The 26,793-nt window shown below is 32.3% G+C and overlaps 1 protein-coding gene and 1 long non-coding RNA gene across 6 annotated transcripts in view; one reads left to right on the top strand and one right to left on the bottom strand.

Moving 5' to 3' along the window:
- The window catches only part of LOC150101058 (uncharacterized), a 75,603-nt gene extending 62,331 nt beyond the window's left edge, over nt 1-13,272 (top strand). For all 3 annotated transcript variants that reach the window (XR_016549156.1, XR_016549158.1, XR_016549157.1), the window contains one exon: nt 12,650-13,272. This is a non-coding gene — a long non-coding RNA (uncharacterized LOC150101058). The remainder of the gene's footprint in view (nt 1-12,649) is intronic.
- Nucleotides 13,273-19,153: 5,881 nt separating this feature from the next.
- Nucleotides 19,154-26,793, bottom strand: part of LOC150101057 (microtubule-associated protein RP/EB family member 1-like) — a 151,478-nt gene continuing 143,838 nt past the window's right edge. For all 3 annotated transcript variants that reach the window (XM_090402270.1, XM_090402271.1, XM_090402272.1), the window contains exon 8: nt 19,154-22,430. In XM_090402270.1, the coding sequence (XP_090258396.1) occupies nt 22,359-22,430 (72 nt within the window). In that variant the 3' untranslated portion in view covers nt 19,154-22,358. The remainder of the gene's footprint in view (nt 22,431-26,793) is intronic.

The following is a 26,793-nucleotide window of genomic DNA, read 5'->3' as shown; positions in this document are numbered from 1 at the left end:
TATGGGGAGCTACGGCACCATCTCAATCCTCTCCCCCTATTTTATCCGGGCTCGGGACCAGCATAACTGATGAATGAGGCCTATAGCTGGGAGGGACCGTTTCTTAAGTATTCCTGACTGTAATCTGTGTGTTCATGGGCCAGTTTGCTCATTTTAAGGGACGAAAAACCCGAGTTTCTGGGTGAAAAAAAAATCCTCTACCTCCATAAAAGATCGGCAAACTCACCTTTCATCAAAAGAGACCAGATAAAGATTCCTCACACCATGGATGGGAATCAAACCCAGGTCTTTCCAACCAAAGGGCTTTGTCTATCCTGACTGAGCTACGGAGGCTCTCGGAAATTGTGTAAAAGTGTGGTTAGCAAAGGTGTTGGGACTAGGTTTTTTTTTTTGCTTGGAAGATGGTGAATGTGTTTGCTAGAAGTGGTTGTGAGTGCTTCATAAATGAATGAGTTTAAGGCGACATACACAAAACTTAACACACATAAAAGTCAACGAAATCTATGCACTGAAATGATATATCATATATACACGTGTTATATATTTAGTGTGACTGTTTTGAAGTTTAAGTGCAACAAAGATATTTGAAGAAATTTGCAATGAATTCCTGCTTTGTTAATCTGGTAACCCCTCTCCCCTTGCCAACTGACATGTCTGCCATAGTGCCTTCCCTCTCCTGACCCAAATTCTGCAATTTACATTCCTTCAATTACGCCTCATAATCACCAGTTCATCTTAATTGCCTTGTTCTGCAGTTAAAATCTTAACAGTTCTGCAGCTGTTATAATGTGAAACCAAGATTGAATTATTGCTTCTATTAATTGGGTTTTATTAGTGGGTTGCTTCTGACTAATAAGTTTCTTTAGTCGGCTCCATAGATTTTCAACTGGGTTAAGGTCTGGGCTATTCAGGCCATTCCACCAGTGGAATATGATTGTCTTGAAACCACTTTTTGCACACAGCAGCAACATGACATGGAGCTGAATCCTGTTGAAATATAAATGCTTCATTATCTTAGGAAAGATCACATGCAGAAGGCTTCAGTTTGGGCTCAAGTATTTCGTTTATGTATTTTTGGGCATTTATATTCCCATTAATCATGCAAATTCTGCCCACACCTTTTGCTGTCGTACAACCCCAGATCATAACACTAAGTCGGTGTTTCACAGTATGTTTAATGCAATCAGGATGCAAATCTTCTCCGATTCTTCTCCTTATGTATTTTATACCATCACTACCAAACAGGGAGATTTTGGTCTCATCACTCCAAATAACACTGTCCCATTGTTCTGCTGTCCAGTTAACATGTTTTAGCCCAATTTAATCTTTTCAACCTTTGTTTGAGAGATAAAAATGGCTTTTTTCGTGGAATTCTAGCATTTAGACCAAATTCCTGCAGTCAGCGCCAAACAGTCCTTGCACTCAACTTCACATTGTATTGCACCATTTCATCTTGTATACACCCAAATGATTTTCTTCTGTCACGTAGGCACAGTCTCTCAATTCTTCTATCATCACTTGCTGTTGTGCACCTTTTCCTGCCTTTACCAGTCTGGTTTTGTAGTGACCAAGTCTCCTTATACCTCTTCAAAAATTTAGAAATGCCACCTTTGGTTAAGTTTCCACCAATTTTTCTTCTAATTTCTTCATAACTGTAGCCTTGTTCACTTAATAGTACTATTTTACATCGCTTTCTGGGTGACCAGTCAACTCTTTGTGCCATTTCGTTAATTTTATTACGTTTTACAAGCTCACTAAATGAAAGAATAAAAAAAAACAACCAACTTGATAGCAATCACATAACACACTGACAAATGTCCTCCTCTGAGCTCCAATACATGACATCAATAGCTGAATCCTATTGTGACCTTATTGGCTCATCGCCAAAACAAGATGACACCTGATTGGCTCTCTAAACGCTCATGCTCATTGGCTACATTCAAATGAAAGAAAGCTACTTCATATCAATCTAAGCAAGTTGTGCTTCTTTTTTCTGGTTATTTGGCTATAACTTTTCATAGAATACAGATAAGAATGTAATGCAAATTTTGTTGCATTACATTCTTAATTAAATTATCATTCCATTGATATATAATTTTATGGTATTACACCAAAAAAAGTGGTGTTATGAGCTATCAAACCTCAAAAATATACTTTTTCCAAAAGGTTTCCACAATTTTGGCCACTGGTGTAAATGTTTACATTGCTTTTATTTTTAAGAGGACTTAATACTAGCATGCAAGATTGTCTTAAAAAAAATTAAATTATGGAGCAAATACCATGTTAGAGTAATAACTTCAATTTAATAATCACTTGATATTTCAACCTTCAGATCAAGGTCATCTGGAATATACATGTATATACTAAGAGACAAAGTATGTTACAATATATGTAGCAAACTCAAGTCATATTAATTTTGTCAACTGTTAACACTACTGGCCTGACCTATGTTGGAAAATAAAGCCTACATCAAACCTAGTCTTGCTATCTGGAGATTACTCACAGATAAATTAGAACACAAATAGCAGCCAAAATATATAACAGCTGAAATCACTGCTTGATTCTAATTGAGAAACATATCAAAATTTTGCAGGCTCCCTTAAATTTGTGTTCATACAAAGTTTTTGTGCAACATGAACAAGCTCCTTTCCAACCCATTTAGTGTAATGTGAAGAGCATGATCAGAGTTTTGTTTTACCAAAATTGTTAAATTTGATGTGTCTTTTGTGGTCTTTTTTTTTTTTTTTTTGATGTATTGGAAGTGTGTGTCCAGTTTCACAAACATAAGGTAAGTTTGTGCAGTGGATTTGGTATATCCAAGGATGGACTGGGATCCTTGGAGGAGTTGAATGTTTTTTTAATTTTGTAGATGGTTTAAAAGTATCATTAAGGTTGTAATGGTGTAGCATTCTATTTATTTTATCTGATGCTCCTTTAATGTGTGGAATAGCTATGACTTTAGTGTAATCTATATTTCCATTTTTAGATATACTTTTGTGAAGAATTTTATTAATGGTACTTTTATTATAGCCAGGTTATAAACGTGTTGCTAATAATCTGTAATTCTTGCTTAAGAGTTTGCTCATTAGAGCAAATTGTTATAGCTGTTTTTGAGGGTGTTAATGATTTGCATGTATGTACTGGCCAGTATGTGGGAGGTGGGGGGCATGCAGTAGAAACACTGAAGGATAGACTGCCTGAGGGAAGACATGTGACAAGTGTATCCAGAAAAGGAAATGTTTTCATTTTTAATTTCAGTGGTCAATTGTATGTGTTATTGTTTGTTTGTTCAGGTGATTAAAGTTTGGCAGCTGTGTGGCCAGATATTGTCAGACAATGAAGTTTGACATGGTAATCATCTTTATCATTTAAACATTGATGACTCTGTAACTATGCAAGTTTTTTTATTTTTTTTATTTTATATATATATATATATATCAACACTCTTTTGGAAGACTTTCGTTTGGCAAGACTAATAATAAATAATGAAGATATTAAAACATATGTCATCATTTTAAAGCCAAATGAATGAAACATTGTCCATGAGCCTGTCCCATCTTTTAGCACATTGAACGCTGTGGTATTGAACAGAGGGTTTTTTGCTCTCTTAGGTTTCTATCTTCTCTCTGCCTGAGAACCACAGTTCTAAATAGTTGTTAGGCTAGTGAAACCTAATCAACACACTAATAAAAGTTGACTATACAGGCTGAGTGACCATAGACGCCTGAAAGTCATCTTACAGAACTCCTTGAGTACCACTGCAAAATCACAGGTAATGACTGCACATGGCACTGGAGTTATGAACCCATTGTGACTTAAAGAAATGGAATGGCATCATTTCAATTCACTATGCAAGAAGAAAAGAAATTCAAAAGACTTTAATGGATGAAGTCATAGTTGCTGTGTTCTGAGACAAAGATGAAGTCTTGCTTCTAGATTTTTTTTTTGATGAATTTGAACTATGATCCATTTAGAATTATGCTATTAGGCCTTATTAGCCAACTCTTCTTATTTTATGACCCCTATGCTATTAGAGTACTTGAGGGGCATGGGGTCTTTTCATTTCTGGCCTTACAACTATGCCCTCTCTACAAACCTTACTGTAATTCTTCTATAATCTACTCTTTCCCACTTCAATATACCCTATTATGGGTTTAAATTCGGAAGGCTAATTCAGAAGCCTTAAGGTAGCAGCCCTACTGCTGAACTATTCCATCGTCAGGCTAGTCCCCTGACATGGAGAACTTAATTCTACTAGTAAGCTGACAGAAAAAGATAATCGGATTGAATCTATAGGAAACGACCCTGGAATGGAAAAGGTAAAACAAAAATGGAAACGACAAAATATAATACACATAGCAAACTGGAATGTAAGAGGAATAGCATATAAAGAAATAGAATTAGACCAATTATTAAATGAAAGAAATTTTAAAATAGCAGTAATAACTGAAACTAAAAAGAAATTAAAAGGAACCATGAGAACTGAAAATTTTAATGTGATATACAGTGGAGTCGACAGAGACCAAAGAGCACAAGCAGGAGTCATGATTTGGATTCATAAGTCCCTTTCAAAACAGTTAAAACATTATAAATTATGGAATGAAAGAATAATAGAAGCTAGAATAAAAATAGATAGAGGCTATTTAACAATAATTGGTTTGTATGCTCCCAGAAGAGGGAAGAGAACAAGATAATATTGATTTTTATAATCAGCTAAAAACATATATAATAAAATAAATAAAAATGATTACGTAATTTTAGCAGGAGACTTAAATGCAAGAATTGGAAACATGAAAATTAATAATAATATAGGAATACATGGAGAACATACGCTATACAGGAATGGTAAAAAATTGATTGACTTTGTAGTTTATAATAACCTAAAAATAATGAATTCCTTCTATAAACATAAAGACATACATAAATATACTTGGGCAGCAAGAGGATGGAAATCAATATTAGATTACTTTATACTAAATGAAAAGACATCAAAATTTTCACTAGATGTTAGAGTTCACAGAGGATATAAAATAAGCAGTGACCACTTCCTTGTTAAAATAAAATTAAGATTACCACCTAAATGGCTACAAGTAATAAGAACAGAAAGAAAAATTGAAACATTTGTTTATAAAACTAGACTATTGAATGACACAAATGTACAATGGCTATATGAACAAAGAATTAACCAATATCTAGACAAAATAAAACAAAATGAAGAAATAGAATGGCTTAATATAAAAACGATACTAAATGCAGCAGCAAATGAAAGCTTAGGAAAGACCAAAAAATTCAATAAAAGGAAAAAAACTGAAGATCTGGGATGATACAATGAAAGAAATAATCAAAAAGAAAAAAGAAGCCTATCACAAATGGTTAAGCAGCAAAAGATTAGAAGATGAAATAGAATATAAAAGAATAAGAGCCATAGCTAAAAGAGAAGTCAGAAAAAGACAGAGAATCATGGAACAAATTTGTTTCTAATTTAGAACATGATTTATATAAAATACCCAATGTATATAAAATTTTGAAACACTTAAATGCAGATACCAAAGAAAACATAAAATTAAACACCGAATTGAAATTAGAAGAATTTCTAAATTACTACACAGAATTGTGGACAGACAAATATTTTAAAAAAGACAACTGGTAAACAATTAATGAAAATGAAATAACTAAAGAAGAATTAGAAATCAGCCTGAAAGAAACAAGAATGGAAGATAAACTAGGTTCAGAACTATATAAATATGCAGGAACTGGATTCAAAGAAAGACTTATTTTTAAATAAAATTTATTCAACTGGTATCCCCCCAATAGAATGGAAAAAAGCAATTGTGATTCCTATCTTTAAAAAAAGAAGACCTATCTTTAATAGAAATGACCCTAAAAACTATAGAGGTATCAGTATACTAAATTCCTGTTACAAAATATATAGCAGAATCTTAAATAGCAAACTAATGAAATATTCCAAAAACTTTATTTTAGAAGTACAGAATGGATTTAGAAAAGGATGATCATGTATAGACCTGGCCTTTTGCCTAAAATTAATAATAGAGAAAAGAAGAGAATACAATTTAGAAACACATATTGCATTTATTGACTTTGAAAAAGCATTTGACAAAGTTAAAAGAAACATATTATTTAACATATTAAAAGAAAGACAAATACCAAATAATATCCTAAAAGCTATCACAAGTATATATGAAAATAATCAAATACAAATAAGATTAAATCACGAGCTATCATATTCAGAGAGAGAGAGATAAACCAAGGGGTCCGACAGGGATGTCCCCTCTCAGCAACTCTTTTTAATATCTACTTAAATGAAATAATAAAATGGAATAAAAATTTATATCAAGGAATTAAACTTTCTCCTACAGTAAACTTAAACACTCTCCTCTTTGCCGATGACCAAATAATTGCAAATTCTGAAGATAAACTACAGAAAGCTATTTTAGATCTAAATGAGATATCCAAAGATTATGGTATGATAACATCAACAGAAAAATCAAAAATTATGGCCAGATGAAATCATTTAACTACCTAGGATGTACGATCACATATGAAAATGAAAAAGATATAAACATAAAAATTGCAAAATATTTAAAAATAACAGGTGTAATTAACTCTATATTTAAACCAAACCTAGTTCAAAAACAAACCAGACTAAAAGTATACAATACATTAGCCCTACCAGTCTTAATGTATGGAAGCAAAATCTGGACAATAAAACCAAAAGACAAAGATTAACAACAGCCAAAATGAAGTTTATGAGAAAAACTACAAAGTATACCCTATTTGATCACAGAAGAAATTATGAAAGAATTAAACCAAGAACCACCTAGGATAGAAAATAGAAAAAATTAAAAAATATAAACATAAATGGATGGAACACGTTCAAAGAACGAAAACAGAAAGATTACCAAAACAAGCCTTAAAATACAAGCCATTAGGAAAAAGAAAACCAGGACATCCTCTTAAACGACGATGACTTCTAAGGCCGGAACAGGCCATGTCAGGCCTAAATCCTTGATATGCATGATGATGATGATCAATTTAGAACTCTACATGAAAACAATGCAGAAATTGAAAAAATGTATTCATAGAGTTCAACGTAGAAGATGAAGTCTTAATTTTCCACAGCAGTGCATGATTTTCCCCTCCCTCCACCAGTTTGCACAGAAAACATGGAATTGCAACATTTGACTGGGATGATTTTCTATCTACAGCTTGGATGGCCTCTATCACCTATTTTCACCCTAACTATGCATTCAGAGGACAACACCATTTTACAGACGAGGAGCTGAAACAAGGTATGCAAAAAGAGATCAAATGGAGAAGAAAAAAAAACACTATGGATTGGCATACACCATTTCACTCAGTGATAGCAAGTATAGATAATAATGGAAACTTGAAAAATGTAGGCTTAATCCCCCAAAGACGTTGGTGCGGATTAAGTATTGTCCCTTGTGCATAGTTTGATGTTACAGGCTAGGCTCATCTGAAGAGGAGTACCGTGCACTGCAGAAGCAAATAAATCTTATGGATACAAGTAGGCCTCTCGTTATGACTGATTTTAACTAAGAAGATTTAGACTGGAGGGATGAGAAAGCATGCAAGATGGGGGATAACCACTTTAAGTACATGCAATAAAAGGGACTTGTGGAGCAAGGATATTGGGTCTAGAACAGCATCTGAGGATCAGTATATACAGGGTGTTCGGGATAAATTTGACATATTTATAAGTAATTATATTTTTCCGTAAGTTACATGTATTAACACACACTTCTCTTCATTTAAAAGTTTGGACCCTTCTTCATTCATATACAAGATGTCAGAAAGGATGGATAGCTGGAACCCACCTGAATCATGGAAGAGAATAACTTGTATCATGATGATTCGTGCCCGCCATCAAAACAAGGATATTACGACTGCTGCCCAATGCTCCCTGAATACAGTAAAAACAATCAGGCATGAACTAGAGACTTGCAATGGTGACTACGAGGATGTAGCAAGAAGAAAGATCCCTAGCAGACGATCTGATTGCGTTCGTACAGCAGAATTCCTCGCAAATCTGCAGGAACAGGTGTTGAAGAACCCTGGCATTGGAATTCGGGCTTTGTTCGTGGAGTTGCTAACTGTAGTCAAGCCCTGGATAACAAGGGTAGCCAATGGTAGGCCGTATGTATGGCAGCAGGATTCGGCCCCTTGCCACACCTCTGGGAAAAGTCAAAAATGGTTGTCTGAAAATTTCTACGACTTCACCAGTCCAAATGTTTGGCCTCCAAACTCCCCAGACCTTAACCCCATGGATTATTTTGTATGGGGCGCAGTTGAAAAAGACACCAATCGCACTTCCAGTAATACAAAAGCCCAGTTAATGGATAAAATTAAAACAGTTTTTGCGGCCCTTCCCAGGGAGACTGTAGCATCAGCTTGTTCGAGGTTCCGAAGCAGAATTGAAGCTGTGATCGATGCTAATGGTGGTTATTTTGAGTAAATCTTGTTGATAGTATTGTAATTAACTCTGCCTGTAATGTTTTTTTGTCAATTCATTAAATTTAATAGATACAAAGAAGATTTTCTTTTTCCTTACGAAACTGTCAAATTTATCCCGAACACCCTGTATATATATATATATAAACAAAGTACTATTTTTTTCTCCTGAGGAGAGCAATCATGTAGTTTTTAACTTAGGTATTGGAAAATAATGCAGGAACTTTGATTAAAAAATGATATATTTAGATTATACAACAGGAGATTATGACAGACTGACATGGTAGCTGGAAGCAGTGGGTTGGCATGAAAAAGCTTTATAGAAGAATCAGGAGTGCATGGGAAGTAGTCATAGACTTAAATAATTCCAGGAGAATAAATAGTATAGCAGTTAAATCAATAAATAAGACTGAAGCAAGAGCTGCAAACAAAAATGTTTGTAGATTTACTACTCTAAGAAGCCCACATTGACTACTATGCACAGTATAATCACTTGGATTCAGAAGAAATAAGGAGACAGTTGATCAGATGGAGCTGGCTTAGAGAACATTGTCTTGGTTTGGATAATAGATGAAAGAGAGGAGATGATAGGAACATAAATTGGTAAGGGAATCTCACACTATATAAATTAACAAGATAATACAGGGAAAGAGTGAATAATATATTTAATAGGAAACTATTTCAACCTGAAAATTACAGGTCACCATCAGTGGCATCAGGCAGTTTGAATACAAAGTAGAACACAAGCAACGGATTATTTAAAATAGCAAGAGCTGCATGATGTTTTATATATATATAGAACAGTGCAAAAGGATAACAAGAAACATTGTATTATTGTTAAAAAAAATTGTTAATTATGATTAAAATTAATTCTCCCAGATTTTTGATAGTGAGAGGCAGTCATTCTGATTCAGGTTTGGATGGTGAAAGGCTTCAGTACCTTCTTTAAACTAATGCTTGAACTTATGGTAGCAATGACAGAGTAAGTATGATTCAGACTATAGGATATTGCAGCTATATCATTTCCATTGTGTGCTAGGCCAGAATTCAGATTTTTATTGGCAATGTAGGATAGGTGTTCTCGCACTATTTTCTCCACTGAACATTCAAGTTGTCCACAGTAAGAAAGGTGAGTCACCAGAACTTGGTAAATGCCAGGAAGAGCTAGATTGGATAATTTATCTTTAGAAGATGGTTACCATGGCAGCTTGTTGAAAGGAATGAATGTTGCCACTAGATTATACTAAACATTTTAAGGATTCTAGAAGAAATAAGGAGACAGTTGATCAGATGGAGCTGGCGTAGAGAACATTGTCTTGGTTTGGATAATAGATGAAAGAGAGGAGATGATAGGAACATTCTTGGTTCCAAAGATGGCAGAAATGTATAGGATGGAAACTATTCATATTGTTATTTGAGCTTGACTTACAGGAATCAAAAAGATGTTATGTAGTCCATTTTGAGAAGCCAATGAGATGCATATGACATGCAATGTCCAGAATTTTTGCTCTAGCTGTTGAGGGCATATAATATGAGCATAACATAACAATTTTTATAATTTCAGCCTTCTGAGGATGATGAGCAGATTGCTGTTGAATATATCGTCCAGCAAAAGTAGGTTTACGATAAATGGACAATTAGTTCATTTGGAGTAGGATCTAGGAAAGCTAGTTTTTCTGTTTCTGGTGAAATTAATTTATGGATGTGGATTGTTTATTTTTTCTAGAAAGGCAGGTAACATTGTGAGACAGATGGCAAAGATGTCATCTCTGTAAATATCTACAACAAAGGCTGAGAAAAGGATTTCTAAACAATTCTAAATAAAAGTAGGCAAGAGTGGGCCTCCCCCATAGAAGTCTCTTCAACTTGTCTGTAAATTCTGACAAACTGATATCAGCCACATCCTGTCTGAAACATGCTTATTCCATTATTGCTGCCATAAGTTTGATGTTTGCTTAAAGAAAGCACTGAAGCCTTACTCTAATACAAAACACACCTACATCACACCATTATTCTTAAACAAAAATCACTTAAAAGTCTGAGAAGTTTTTCCACTTGGTTAGAAATTAACTTGACCAAGAAATTATATTCTTGTTTAATCTTTTATTTAAATATAGGCAAACATAGTTTGTGCATGAAGTATCTTCATGTGACTAGACTACTTTTATTTAGAGACTGACTTCATATCAATTGCCTTAATATCCCATAATGCAAAGCACACTTCCTTTCAAAAGTGTATATTGCTATGCATTATAGGAAGGATTTATTACTTTCCACTGATGAGACATCAGTGGAAGCCAGACCCAGAAGAGATACCAAGGTTGAATTAATGCAGAGGTCATATATTGCCAATGTACAAGTGAAAAAAAAAAAAGTATCTTATTAAGATTCTCTGGATTAGAGATAGATGTAGAATATTTTTTCACCAAGTGAAAAAACTTTCTACAATCCCACACATGGGAGATTGCAAACTCTACAGCATATCAATGTTGTGTATGTGTGAGAGATTAGTTTATTAAGAAAGAAAAAATCTGTGGTGCTTTGCATTACATACCTTGTACTTCTATATACAAGTAGCCTGGTTGTGAATGTATTTCATGTACAAACTTTGCTTACATTTGGATAAAGGATAACACAAGAATATAATTTATTGGCAAGTTTAATATAAATGAGAAGTACGTTTTTTCAAGGTTCATCTTAAAAGGTGCTATTTCCCTCCAGCAAGACTTTTGTTAGTTTACTATATTCACTGGTAGTCATGATAGGAACTAATGGAGATAATTTCTGATAAAATGAGCATTACATAAGAAAAATTAATCCAAATGTTTATTATATTTGCACAGTGATCAATTATGTAGGTGATAAAGTAATAGTTTGCCAACCAGCTGAATTATTGAAAGCAAATTGCAAGAAGCATTGCTGATTGATACTTGAAGAAAAATCTGAAATATCCACACACTACTATATAACTATCCTCTAATCTTGCAACTAATCGCATTTAATAAAGCAAAGGAAGATTCATTCAAGTTTTACTCTTTTCATTTGTTCTTTCTTCTTTACTAGATTAATGTTTGTCACTCTTCACAGTGGACTAATTTTTATTTTATTTTTTCACTATCACAGAGGAAATGGAAAACTGGTTATATAAAGAGCATTTGGTGTGACACTTTCCATGACCTTTTCAAATTCTCATTATAACTGATTTCTATATTTAGTTTTTTTTTTTTTAATTAAAAAATACAAGAAATATTCATGCCCATCTATATAGAAGTAAATATTCAGTTTCTTCTGAGTAGAATTTTAATAGCAACATAATTACAGAAACTAAGTGAAACCAGATGACAAACATACATTCTTTATAACCAAAATTTATTGGGGAAAGGAAAAAACTTCCATTTACAAGTCATTTACCATAGGCACTACTGTACACAAATAATGAATATAAATTTTTTGCTGTTCCAAAGAATTGATGATGTATGCTGATTTTAATAAATTAGGATGATTATGGTATTACGCAGAATTTAAAAAATGAAAGTTATCTCAATAATTAATTGAAATAGTATGAGGTGAATCTTATTTGAATTCAGTGAATGAACTACAATTTCATTTATCACACTTTTTACATAAACCAATTTCCACACACACAAATTCTGAATAATTAAACACAAATAAAAAAAAAAACTGAAATTAGACAGTGCAGTTTCTGAACATTTCTTTTACAAAATATACTAAGACTTTCAGTCTTTAGAGCCTTTGTTTCTCAAAATATGCATTACACTCAGTTTATGAGTACAAACGTATCTGTTTAAATGCATATATATGAACACAACACAATTCAAATTGGATAAACTTAACCAGATATGCCATTCCTAAAACCTGTTTTAATGAAAAAATATCAAGCTTTTTTTGTACATAATGAAATAGGGCTCAGTAACTACACATCAAAATAAACATTTAGACATACATAATTTAAGGATTCTTATTTGTAAGATTATTTTAAAAATAATGAAATACTGATATTATGAAATAACATAAGATTGAATTTTAGCCTGCAATAATATAAACTCTTATTACTGAAGCACACAAAATACATCTCAAAGTTTTGTTATCATGCCAGTCTCATGACTAATATAATGTACTGTAATTTATTTTGCAGGTGTAAAAAATCAGAATTGTTCAAGTTAAAACAATGGAGAATGATAAAGCATATCACAGGAATCTACAGCGAAAAGCAGTTGGTTCCAGTATAAAAATTGCTGTAATTTACATTATATGTTATATTTGTTATCATTAGATTATTAATAATCTAATAATAAACATATTTCATTAAACTCAGGCAAAATCAAACTGGTAGTTATCTTGCTTTGTGCTCCAAAAATATTTTGTGGATACTAGTGAATTAATGACTGTTTTCAAGTAAATATAAAATCAAGTACTGGTTTTCAGTTCTTATTCAAAAGTCAGATAAATACCAACAGCAACAACTTGACAAGAAATTCAGTGAAATGGAACTGTTCCAAAAATGGATTATCAGATTTGTCAAGAAATAGAAAAATTCCAAATTGTTTTCACAAAGCAATTAATTAGATCATACTATGATTTAAATGTTATTTTCCCACCTCCTCTAAACCTTACAAAAGAAATACCAAAGAATTATGTTGAACCTGGTCTAAATATTGATGTAAATATATACAGGAGACTGAAACCACTTAAAAACCAAGTTTGAAAGATCAGTTAAGTATTGTATTGTAGTAAATAAATAACTACAAAACTTTTGCATTTTACTAGATTTTATATAATGCATACAGCACAAATGCAATGACATGCTAATAGCCTAAGCAATAATCAACAGATGAACATGTGCTACTTAAGATAGACAAGATTGTGCTGTAATTGTCATTTTTTGGGGAGAAAATCCTTTGTTGAAATACAGCTTTCTGAATGTAGAAAAGATTGGTATACTCCAGGTAATTTTATCTTTATTTGCAGAGACTACTGAGTACTGAAACTGTCTTTCAGAGGGGAATTTTTATCTGTGTTAGTTTGTTACAGCTGACAAAGTGATTAAATGTCATAACTGCATTTGAGATAGGATCTGATATTTTATTTCATTTTTTAATATATACATATATATATACACACACACACACACACATCTGCATTTCATCTTACATGTTCCCTAAAGGAAAGCAGGTCATTTTGTCTTTTATATGTGCCTCAGATGTCTAAAAATCTTTTCCATGATATAATCTCATCTGAATTAGATAAAATAAAAACAGGACTGCCTTTCTTTCTTATAGGGACACATTTTATTCTGTATTTGTTGCATTGATGAAATTGAAAGTACAGCAATTACTCATTAAAAAAATTACTGCATAAAGAACTATCATCTATCCAAGTCATGCCTTTTCCTTTCATGAAATTATGGAGGACCATGTTTCAACTGTTGCAATCAATTATTGTACACATCAAAACTGATCTGAAAAAGTTTCCTAGAGTACTAATGATCTAGGATATGTTAATGTACTATATGCAAAAATATTCAAAGCTATGGAACAACCAATATCACATCTCAAAGAAGGCCATCACAGTACAATAATTGTGCACACATTAATTACTGCCCATGCTATTATGGCCTAGGCTGCGAGTATTTTTGTGCATGTGTGTGTACTCTTGATCATGACAGCTACATAAAATCTAACAAAACATCATTTGCAATTTCAATTTCATACTTATTAAAATAATTCTAGCTTGGTTCTTGGTTCAGCTGTGGATATATTTATATTAATGTGAAATAAGTCTATAGCAAAATGAATTTCAACATATGAATCCTAAACAGTTTTGTAATGCAGACAATCCCAGAAATAAAGTAGAAAATCTATTTTCATGTAAAAACTGCAATTACTTTTACATGAATTATTTTTATATAGCAAAGAATAATTTTTGATATATAATACCTAAAACCTAAATCTTTTATTTTGAAATGAAAGTTAACATTTTTTGTTTACTCTAATTTGTGGAGTAAAATGCACTTATATATTCAAATATGTTTTAAAGCTGTGGTATTGTGATAATATATATAAAGCTGTTAATCTTTCTGATCTGTTAATGTAATTATTAAAAATGAATCACTCATGTTGCAAGATAATACCCTTCCCCATTTTTTTAAGGCACCATGTCCTTTGCAAATGAATTTTTGTTATAAGTAACAAGATGTTAAGATATTGGAAAAAACAGACACCTCTTCTCCAGATAGCAATGATGCTATAGACAACATTCCTAAAAATTAAAATTGCAAGTGCAAATTAGAAATTTTCATAGTGAGTTGGGAATTTTTACTAAACAGCTTCAGGAAATTACAACATATACTAGGATATACATTAAAATAAATTTTAATATACTTCCAATATTTTGGCAACGTCACGTTGCAGCACAACAAACAGTAAATGAGGACGAAGCAGGAATCTATTCTTTCTCTTAAAAGTCCTGATGGTGCCCCCCTAGCAAGCAATGTTGGTATTCTTGGGCTGAAGGTCTTCTGATGTAGGTTTCCCAAATTTGGGGCAGTCTCATGCAACCAAATTTGTTGAGGTTTGGATTGTTTCTTAGGGGTGAAGATCTTAGGCCCTCAGCCCTAAGAAACAATCCAAACCTCAACAAATTTGGTTGCATGAGACTGCCCCAAACTTAGAAAACCTACATCAGAAGACCTTCAGCCCAATCGCCCAAGAATACCAACATTGCTCGCTAGGGGGCACCATCAGGACTTTTAAGAGAAAGAATAGATTCCTGCTTCGTCCTCATTTACTGTTTGTTGTGCTTGCATGCACGTGTCTTGTTTTTAAGTTTCTATGAAAATGGCAACGTGACGTTGCCAAAATATTGGAAGTGTATTAAAATTTATTTTAATGTATATCCTAGTATACGTTGTAATTTCCTTAAGCTGTTTAATAAAAAATGCATAACCAATGTCTAAGCCTTTCCACAAGAAGGAGTGAGTTAGAAAGTGACTAATAGCTTAAGTTAAATTAGATTTGTTTATTTATATGGTTTCTGAACATTTGTTATCTTGTCATATAAGATAGATTTTGTTTCAACACACAAGTTTGTCAAACACCATATCATTCCACTATTTTTCTACTCCCACCCTACCAAACAAATACTTTAATGTAATATGCTGCTGTTCAGTACTGTATGATGCTGATTCAACTATCAACAGAGTTACAAGTTGCCATGCAATGGTGGCAACTGAATATAAAAGCTTGACAGGATGAAAATTTCTTCAGATAAACTAATTAAAATATTACAGTAACTTCTAATGACTATAGAAATATTAAGATTTTATCAGTATTTAAATAGCCACTTAAAATTCAAATTGTTTCATTTCCCAAGGAATAGGATGACTTGAATTTAAGTGGCAGTGCAATCAATGGTGGCAACTGAATAAAAGCTCAGTAGGATTTAATTTCTTCAGGAAACTGGTTAAAATATAACAGTAACTTCTAATGATTACAGAAATACTGTTAAGATTTTTTATTCACTAATTATAATGCAAACCTCTCTCCCACAAAAAAAAAATGTTACAGTTAAGGTATTTTTTTAAAAGATAATTTCATGTTCTAGTTCTCTTCTGGAGCTGACTATACAAAATTTCTTTGCAATAATCTAACACAAAACTAATTTTTGAATATAGCCTTTCAGAATAGCAATCATGCACCATATATCATTACATAAAGTATATTTGGCAAAGACTAATTAATAATCCCTAAAAAGATTTAAAAAACATCCCTAGAAGCTTAAATTCAGAAAAACATAATCATAGGTAATGACATGTTCATGCAGTAGATTGCTAATGCAACTCCTTTCAATATAATACAGATATTAACATCCTCTTAACAAAATTTTTGACATATATACAGGCATACCCTAGTCATACGATGTTTGGCTCCAAACCACCGTCATATAGTGAATTTTGTCATACAGCAAATCACCCCCTCTGCACTTGTAGTTGTAGGTTATGGTTTTAATAACTTTTTAATCAGTCATATGCGTGTGTGTGTGCATAAATAAAACATTAATCTACACCATTAAAAGTTTTTTCCATTTCAGAATTAAGATTGTCACATTTAGGGATAAGTGTAGTATTAACTAGTATAATACTTTTCACTTCACTAAGAACTTTGTCATTATTTTTAAGTAGTGTGAGGTAAGTAAGTTTAGCCTGCAGGCTATCTCAGTGTTCAGTACACCATCCTCACTAAAGTTAATTATTTTAAAATTAGTATCTAATGTAATAACCAGTTTATGTGTCTTCTTTTCATTGGAAGCAACTATTACTTTGAATTTCATCTGGCATTATTAACAACAATAAAAGTTATACTTTATAATAATTCACATCAAAACTCGGAGACATGCAGCAAGCAACGTTGTCATATATAAACAGTTCATGAAAACTGTGCCTCCATTGATTTATGAGAGTGTTGTATAAATGGGTCATAATTAAAAAGCACCGTATAACCGGAATTATCTTAAAGCTGAATATTACTGTGTGTGTGTGTGTGTATAAAATGAAGAAATTTAATGACTAGAAGCTGAGATATACCAAAATAGAAAAAAAAAAATTTTCTATTTGAATGCACAATAACAGCTATAACTTAAGTGCAAATGTACTGCTGACATTTGAAGGCATTCTGGATGTCATAATATTGTTGGGCATGATCTCTTGTATGCCAAAAACAGTTTATCTTAGACTGTTACTAAGCTGCTATTTAATCAACCTGCTCACCATAATGAAGATACTATTGACATAAAAGGCTTTATACCTCAACTGTACATCAGCTCTATTTCACCAAAGTTAGCTAAAATTCTCTCAATTCCTTTACTCCTCTATCTAAACTCTATTCCTTACTTGGTACACCTAAACAAAAACATGACAGCTGAAAGTGTCCTAGAGTTTACCATCTTTGGTGTAACTACAATGTGCCCTATTTTGGTTAGATGTTGAAATCCATTGAGTTGCATATGAAAGAGCATGTGAGACACACTGTCTATGGCAGAACTAGAGCCAGCACACTATCTAATCACATTCTTAATTCTGCTCACTATAACAAAGATTCTATCACTCATCCAGTGATCTGGAACAAATCAGAAAACATTCTTAGATGCCATGATGAACTTGAGAGAAGAATCATGGAATTAACAGAAATTGTCCTCAATCTGGTCCATCTTAATATTAATCTCAGCTACAACTTATCCAACTTTGGCATACACGAGATCATGTCTTAAAATGTCAGCAATATATTTGCAACTTAATTTATAGCTGTATTTCTCTTTTCATGTTATGCACCTGATGAAGTCTTCCAAGAAGATAGAACTAGTTGTGCATTCAAATAATATTTTTTATTTATTTATTTTTTTTTGGTATCACTTGGCCTCTAGTCATTAAATTTCTTCAATTATTTCATAGCCGAGGAAATCTGTTGAATCACCCGCACGTTCACATATATACACACAAGCTAATAATCATTAGAAAGCTAATGACTGTGGCTTGCAAGAAACTTTAAATTAACTCATTAAAATCTTTTAATTCATTATCTCTAATGCAGATAGCATGTGGAATTCCAACAGCATACACATCATTATGCTGCATTGTTAATATGTCTAAGCTAGGGAATGAATGCAACATTCTGCACTTGTGGTAACAAAAGAATAGGACAATTGGGAATTCACTTAATTTCTTATTTTAACCCACACAACTAATATTTCTAAAATTAATATAAGAAGATAAACATGAATGCTGAAATTTTGAAAGCATATAGGTTCAGTCTCTGCTTGATATTTATGAATAATTCTATACAAAACTGCAATATCAATAGGTTAGCATCACTACTGAAAAATACAGTGATAGGGCTATTTGACTTTGATAACATCACTTTGTTTTAGGCAATAAATTAAAATACAATCCCAAATATTTTGGAAATAAATCCAAGTGGTAGGTAACTTGCTATCATAAAACTTACAACACATTACATTTTGTAAGTTTTACAATAGCAAGTTATAAACATTCAACACATAGGACTTGTATCCTTTATTAAGTAAAAAAAGATACAAATCCTGTGTTTTTCACTGGTTCTCAGCTTATTCACAAACTTCTGTTAATAGAAATATGCTAGTTTATGAATATAGCAGGGGAATTGATGAAAAGCAAAACATCATTGATTTTTTTCATGATAAAAAAAATGACTAGTATCGATACTTGTGGTATTTTAAGAGATAAATAGCAATGACTGCTTACTCTGTCAGATAACTTCTTAATTGAACAGCACCATGAAAGTTAGTTTTGTTACACCAGTCATCATCTGAAAGATGGAAGATATTTTATTTACAAGTCTGACAGAGCATAATATCTAATGAACAAATTCCTGTTAATGTCATTAGGCTGGAATTGTTTTATTTCTGAGAAAAGTGACAGATCTTAGTGCTAAATGTAAGATCTGTTTTTTTTTTCTTTTTTTTTTCTTTTTTGAGAAACAAATATGTTATATTTTATTCCTACTAATTAACAACAAAGTATATGTTATTATGCATTTTGCCAAAAAAAAAATAAAAAATCTAATAAATACATGTGTAATGAAATTAAATAAGACAAAAAAATTAATGATATTTTTGTGCAAGTTTTTTAAATAATACAAAAATAAAAAATAACTAAAAATAAGGCAGCATTACATTTTCTTATTTAACATAAATCTGAATTGAAACCTTTGGCTCTTCATATAATTAGTAATAAATCTGAATGTTGTTTTACTGCCAAGTAAACAAATGCAATGCAGCTGTTTCCATTACTGTTGAAATGAATAAAATTTTGTCAAATACAGTAAGAAAGCATTTAGAAATCCCAATGAAATGTGAATGTGGTACAGTACATGCAGCTAGAGCAATCAATACTGTCTGCATATGCTGTATTGTACAGTAATTAAAGCTCTTGCATTTCTTTCAAATTTTTGTTCTAATGTGTCAGCCTAATCAAATTTTTGTACCCTATTTTCTAGCAGAAGAATTCTTGCTTGCAAATGATGATGATATACAATAATTTAAAATTTACTTCAATGGTAACTCCATATAAATTCAGTCTGTTTGATGACATTTTAGGAATTTTAAAGGCATTAATGAGTTCCCAGTTTTTATGAAAAATAAGTGTCACATAGTAATACATAACCATAATTAATCCTTACATGCTCTTACAAACCAAACAAAACAATGAGTTTCAAGTGAATGACATTAACTGCTTTGAATGTTTTTATTCTATTAAAATATTCAACTTAACTAAAAAACTGATTGAAAAGTGTGTCACTGCATTAAAGCAATTTAATACAGTCTGAATGTAAAACTTAAAAGAACCTGAAATAAATCTGCAGGCAAACTATTCAAGCTACACAGTGTCGATTTGCTCATCTGTCTCTGGGATGCCCCCCCCCCCACCCTCACAAAATATGCTTTCTCTTCATTAAATAAATATATTAATTTCCTTGTTGCTGCAGAAAAGATATTTATCCAGTTATGCTTGTAGAGCCAAATGTTTATTTAGTAGTTATCATCATCATTGAAATCAAAATGACATGTCACCCAACATACACTTTTTATAAGTCTTCAATTATTTGCTTCCACTATGAAAAAAGTAAATTTACCATTTATCAATCCAATATGACAAAAGGTAATACATTTTTGCATTCTAATATTACATTAATATAACAATATTGAGTATTGGTGTATGCTATTAGACAAGTATAGTCAATCGTTTACATACAGATGCAGGTATATCTGTTTAAGCAAAAATACCTGCTTATATTATATCAGTTTAAACAGTCTTCAAAAATTTGCATGTGCTTCAAAAAAAAAAAAAAAGTCTAAAAGCTGTTATGAAATTTAAGCTCTCTTTATTAATAGAAGCAGCAATTGAAAGGTATTCATTTAATAGCTGCACCTCATTACCTTTTAGCTCTTACATCCTGAAATAATTTTAGGAACCATAATAAGAGACACGTACATACACACACACACACAGAATATAAATTAATCATGTGAAATTATACATCAGAGATGATCTGTTAAAATTTAAATTTCATTTTCAGAGCTGTTAACAATTACACTTCAAATTGCTGCAAATGACAAATATACATTTTACAAAATAAGAGCATAGCTTAACAACTCCAATTTTAATTAAATACTAAATGGCAAAACAGTATTATTGCATAAAGTAACAGTCTTGAATTTAAATGAAAAACATGATAAATACAACTTTATTACATAAATTATCTACAAGGTATATGAAAGCAACCGATGCTATTCCAAATATGTTCTTACATTATATATATATTTGTTATCTCTCTTTCCTTCATTTAAATCATCACCAAAATCTATTAATGAAGTGGAGGAATGAAACATCTACTTAGAGCCAAATGTACAAACAAACCAGAATGTTCATTCACATATAAACCTAAAATGAACAATGTAAGCTTCTTATTATGATGCATAAAAAACATCCAATAAACAGCCATAAGACATTTGTTGATAATTTATATTTGAAGTGGGTCTGAATGAAGATAAGTTATCATAACAGTATTTATTCACAAAATAAATTGTATACTTTGTAAGCCAAGAAAATTAATTAAAAATGTTTTCTTTGGAAGAAGAGGAATTCTTAGGAAGCTTTTGTTCATTTAAGGCTTAATGTTTATCTAATGTTCTCCACATAGTTATATATGTAATGGAATGTTATCAATTTATAACTTAAAGGTAACGCATTAATTTAGGAAATTAAAAAAACTTTTCCTAATACTAGGAAAATGCAATTACGTAATACTGGCATCGGTAATATCTTTTAATTTATTCAAAAATTAATCAAGAGCATTCTTTTTAGATGATTTATAAAATAATTAAAAAGTATTTGCTTTCATATAAAACAAGTTGCTGAGCATGTGTTAATAAACCACTTATGTTAAACAATTCCACAATTAAATGTATTATTTACAAGTCGCAGATCACATAAAGCCAATATAGCTATCTATATTCTATTATGCTTTTTTTTTTTTTTTTGGAAGCTCAAATGTATTTAACATTTCACTTCAAGCTCATTACTCTCTCTCAAAAAAATAAAATAAATATTACATAATACAATTGTTATATGTATATGCAAATATCTTAATCTTTTTATATATGAAACCCTGCTATCATTATGATAACAAATTAATTATTTTTATATCTCAAATGATGTGCTTTATTTGCCATCATGGACAAAAATTTTCACCCCAGTTAGGCATTCAAAGTGAATCAGCCAGTATGGAAAAACCATCACTATATTGATAATTATATCCCCCCCCCCACCTCTCAAACCACTGCATACTGTTAAGATCTCTTACCAGTATTTTAATTTTGTAATCTAACTACTGGTGTTGGCAAATTACATATATTCTATATCCATAAGATTTATTTATTTTTATTTTTTTCTGTAAAGTTATATACAATATGCAGAAAAAAATACATCATGCATTCATCCACTCACTCATATACTCAACTCCAGCCACACGCAACAGATTTATAGATATTCACATAAGTCCAAAAATTGCCATTGAGATAATACAGGTGATTAGGCTAAAACCTCCCCACACAAACAGTATTGAACCAACTATACATATTAACTTAAAATTACCAATGTGTGGGTAACAGGCTATATCTGAATCATTAATACAGTCACAATGTGCACACTGTTTGTTATAATTTGAACAAGGTCAAGGAGAGAAATGGAATCATTACTCTAGCAGTGTCGGGGTAAGCAAAGAAAGCAGCATATTAAGTTAACTTTCACATCTTCAATACTCATCATCATTTTGAGACAGAGGAGTGCCATCATCAGGAGCTTCATCAGGAACAGCAAATCCCTCCTAATAAAAGAAAGAATTTTATTAATTCATAAGAATCACAAAAAATTTCCACACACGTGTGCATGAGATATCTTTATTTATTTTTTTAAGAAATGCAAAATAAAAGGAAGCTGGTTTGCCTGCTTGTGGGAGGAAAAACCCCAGATAAACTTAGGGATAAAAACCCTGCTGTCCATGCCCAAGACTGGCTAACTTGGCTATGTCTGAGAAAGATCCTTAAGCTCCTCACATCGGTGACAAGAATCAAACCCAAGACACTCCTTTCCCAGGGATATGGTTGCGAAGCGCATGGCCACTAGGCTAACTGCACGGACTACTACAGTGAATTTGTAGTGGCCAAAAGCATTTCTTATGCGATTCCCATCCATTAGTTGTTGTTTTTTTCCCTAAACATATAGCATATTAGTACCATGGCAGGCTAAGGATTTTTATTTATTTATTTTTTTGCATCCAGGAACTCTGCTATAGACCAAACATGGAACTTATTTTTGAGCTGCTTCAGGCCTCCAATAAGTAGGGTGGCAGAGGTCTCAAACTGAGGATTGAAATTCATCTCCCACCTAAGGATTCACAAACATCCACATTCATGGCAGGATTTGAATCCACAGCCTGTTGGCTGGAAAGAGCAGATATGTTGACCACTTGGCCAATGCTAGCAAAAGAATGTTTGTTACAGTAGTTATAAGTCTACCTTCAATATATTCAGTCTATAGTAAGAATAGATTTAATGAGGATGAACTGACTATTTGATAAATGATAAATTGCCAATTTTTCAAATGATTTATCTTAAATCATACAAAATACGATGGTACAACATATCCAACTATCATGCCAACTGGAGTAATTTCAAGTTAAATAAGGCACCCACTAGTTTTCTCTGCTGAGTTTAAGGTTGTTTCAGTAGGTGACTTTTTAATTTTTAATAGAAAAAGAGGTGGCTATAACAGAACATTATAGAAATATTTCAACATAACATAAAAACAGGTGGTATGCATGAAGGTGATTTAATTCTGGCAAGAGAATAAATCACCATACTGCTACTTGAAACAGTAAGCAATTTCAAGTAGAGTATCATGGACAATTTCAATATAGAAACTGAAAATACAACTTATTTGTGCCTACAGTCCGACCAGAAGTACTACTAGCAGATCTAATAATGTTATTACCGAGATTTCTGCCGGAAGCAGAGTGATCATTACTAACACCATGGTCCAACAAAGATATACATAAATACAGAGAACACACAAGAAATAAGGAATCTTATTATGAAATAGTTGATAGCAATATCTTCAGAGTGGCTTAGGATACAAAGAGCATAAAGGAAGTTTGAAATAAGAAGTGATCATTTAGTTTACAATAGAATAAAAGTGTATCAGAACAAAAAATAAGACTATGCATAACATTTTTAGAAAGAATCAAATTTCAGCAAGCTTTCAGATGTGAGTTGTAGATTCACATATACAAATACTATTGGAGAAAAAGTGAAAGGATTTGAAAACAAGAACTAAATCTTAAAGATCTGGCAAAACATGAAGAAAAATTATTCACTCAGCAAAGGCAACACATGGCGAAGTTTTTTGCAAGGACAGAAAAACAGACCTTCAAGGCCAATTCCACAAGTTAAAGACAGTCCTGAAAACGATGAAATACTTTTAAAAGTTCCTGGAAGTAAGCCAGTATGTATCTTTAGAAAGAGAGAAAATGTAGGAAAACTATGTTATGTGTAAAAGTGGCTATGCAAATCATGAGGAAAATACAGAAGATAAATGCTGAAGCTGGCAAAAATGTTCTGCAGTTTGGCTTTAAAAAATGGAGAAATCACTATAAAAGAAATCAGGGATGAAAAAGGTGATAAACATTATATAGATATTCTGGATGTGTGAGTAATTATTTTGAAAAATTACTGAATGGAAGTACCAGAACAGAACAACTGTCTTCTGAACTGAAGATAGAAAAAAAATTATCAGAAATCTCACATGTTGATGCATACTATCTCCAATGTAATTATATAAATAATTCCATTCATCATCTATGTGATCATATTATGAAGAAAGTGGCATTAACCTGATATCAAAAGGAGATTTTAATCTTAGCTATTTCTATGAAAATATACCAAAAATACAGACATCCATGAGTTATATAAAAGTTACATTCCACAAACTTTACATAACTTGAATTTTATGTAAATTGGATTAAACCCCTTACCCATTAATTAATATGATTTGTATGTTATTTCTGGTAGTTTCATTCACAGGATGCATACACAAATTAGATTCCAGTATGTAATTATTATGAATGCTATTAATTCCAAATAATATAATAAAGTATAAATAGTAGGGGTGCTTAAGGGTGAAAGCTGTATAACTGAGAGGAGACCTCCACATAGCCTTTAAAGGAATGCGGAGAACCGACTAGGGCATCTGACCTAATATCCAATCCTCACCTTCTCATGGTGCACCCTGTTGGGTAATACTGAACGAACGAGGATGGGCTGGCAATTTGGGATTTAGCCAACCAAATTTTAATTCTTATTGGCTTAAACCAAATTACAAAACGATGGTACAACATGACAAAATTTCATGCCAGCTGGGGCGTCACCAGGGAACCAGGGTGAACAGCGAAAAGTCAACTACTGGAACAAATCTGAAAAAACACCCCAACTCAACATCACCAGAGTTAAAGATCGGTACTATCAACATAAGAAGCCTGAATGGCAAAGAAATGTGGCTAGCTGAGGGATTACATAAGTACCAGATAGACATAATAGGGGTGACTGAAACAAAAAAAGCAAAAACTGGTAAGACCTTTCTGAGCAATAAATGCAAAATGTTATATTCAGGCAATGACAATCAAGGAAAAGGAGTAGCAGCAATTGTATTCAACACTAAATACGAGGCTAATCTTCTTGAATGGCAGGCAGTCTCAAGTAGAGTGATGTGGGCAAATATCAGAATGTGGAATTGGACAATGAGACTTATTTGTGCCTATGGTCCCATATCAAAAAATTCCTCTACTTCTACTAAGGTAGAAGTAGAGGAATTTTTTGATGCTTTAGAAAAAGCAACTGACACAATGAAAAAGGAAAAGTTGATCCTTGTTGGGGATCTACATAGCAGAGTGGGAAATGATTGTCACACATACAAAAATATATTAGGAAAATTTGGAGAAAAGAGCAAAGCTAATAATAATAGCAAATATTTGTTGGATTTCTGCTCAGGACATGAGCTGGTTATTACTAACACCATGTTCCACAATAAAAATGTGCACAAATTCACATGAAGAGAAGAGGCAAGAAATAAGAAAAGTCTCATTGACTATGTTATTGTTGATAGTGATGTTTTCTCCCTTGTCCAGGACACTAGAGTGTACAGAGGATTTGAAATTGGAAGTGATCACTATTTAGTCTTGAGCAGGATAAAATTGAATTTCATATTGAAAAGAATAACATGTAAGAAAGTTTTAAAGCGAATAAAAGTTGAGCAGCTCTCAGATGTGAACTGTAGACTAAAATACACAAAGATTATTGAAGAAAAAATGAAAGGGTTTGAGGACGGGAACCAAACTTTAGAGATTCAGTGGCAAGCCTTGAAGAAAACCTTGATTGATTCAGCCAGAGAGGCATGTGATGAGGTTGTCTGCAAGGATAGAAAAATCAGAACTTCATGTTGGACACAGGAAGTTAAAAGAGGTGGTGAAGGAAAAGAAGAAAGCATATCAAAAGTTCCTGGCAAATAAGTCAGTTTTTGCTCTTAGAGAGTACAGAGACAAATGTAAGAAAGCTAAACAGTGTGTTAAACTAGCTAAATAAAAGTCATCGGAGGACTTTGCAAGAACATAGAAAATAAATATCAAGAAGGTGGTAAAATATTCTGGAGGTTGTTGAAGCTTAGAAATGGAGGAAAGATGCTGTAAAAGGAGTTAGAGATGATAAAAGTGACATGAAAACGGGAGGAAAAGATATCCTTGAAGTATGGAGTAATTACTTCAAGAAATTGCTAAATGAAACAAGCAATGATAGCACAGTGGTAAAAAAACACTCAACAGGCATACAGTCAGGAATACATATCCATACTTGAAGTAGAAAAACCATCAAAGGCTTAAAATGTGGAAAGGCAGCAAGAGAAGATGATATTCGACCAGAATTCTGAAGTATGGTGGTATAAAACTCTTGCAGTGGCTGCACTGCATAGTTCAGAAGGCCTGGACAGAGGGACAAATTTCCAATGATTGGAGTAGAGCTCTCATAGTACCCATATATAAAAAGAGAAATAAAACTGAATGTGAGAATTACAGAGGTATTTCCCTACTGAGTGTTCCTGGTAAGATATATGCAAGAGCATTAAAAAGACAAAGAAAATAGATA

This window comes from Typopeltis vanoorti, chromosome 12 (assembly GCF_054136105.1).
Source record: "Typopeltis vanoorti isolate ZY-2024b chromosome 12, IOZ_Tvanoo_1.0, whole genome shotgun sequence".
NCBI lineage: Eukaryota > Metazoa > Arthropoda > Arachnida > Uropygi > Thelyphonidae > Typopeltis > Typopeltis vanoorti.
Note: the sequence above shows the minus strand (reverse complement) of the source record. Positions and strands in the feature narration are given on the sequence as shown.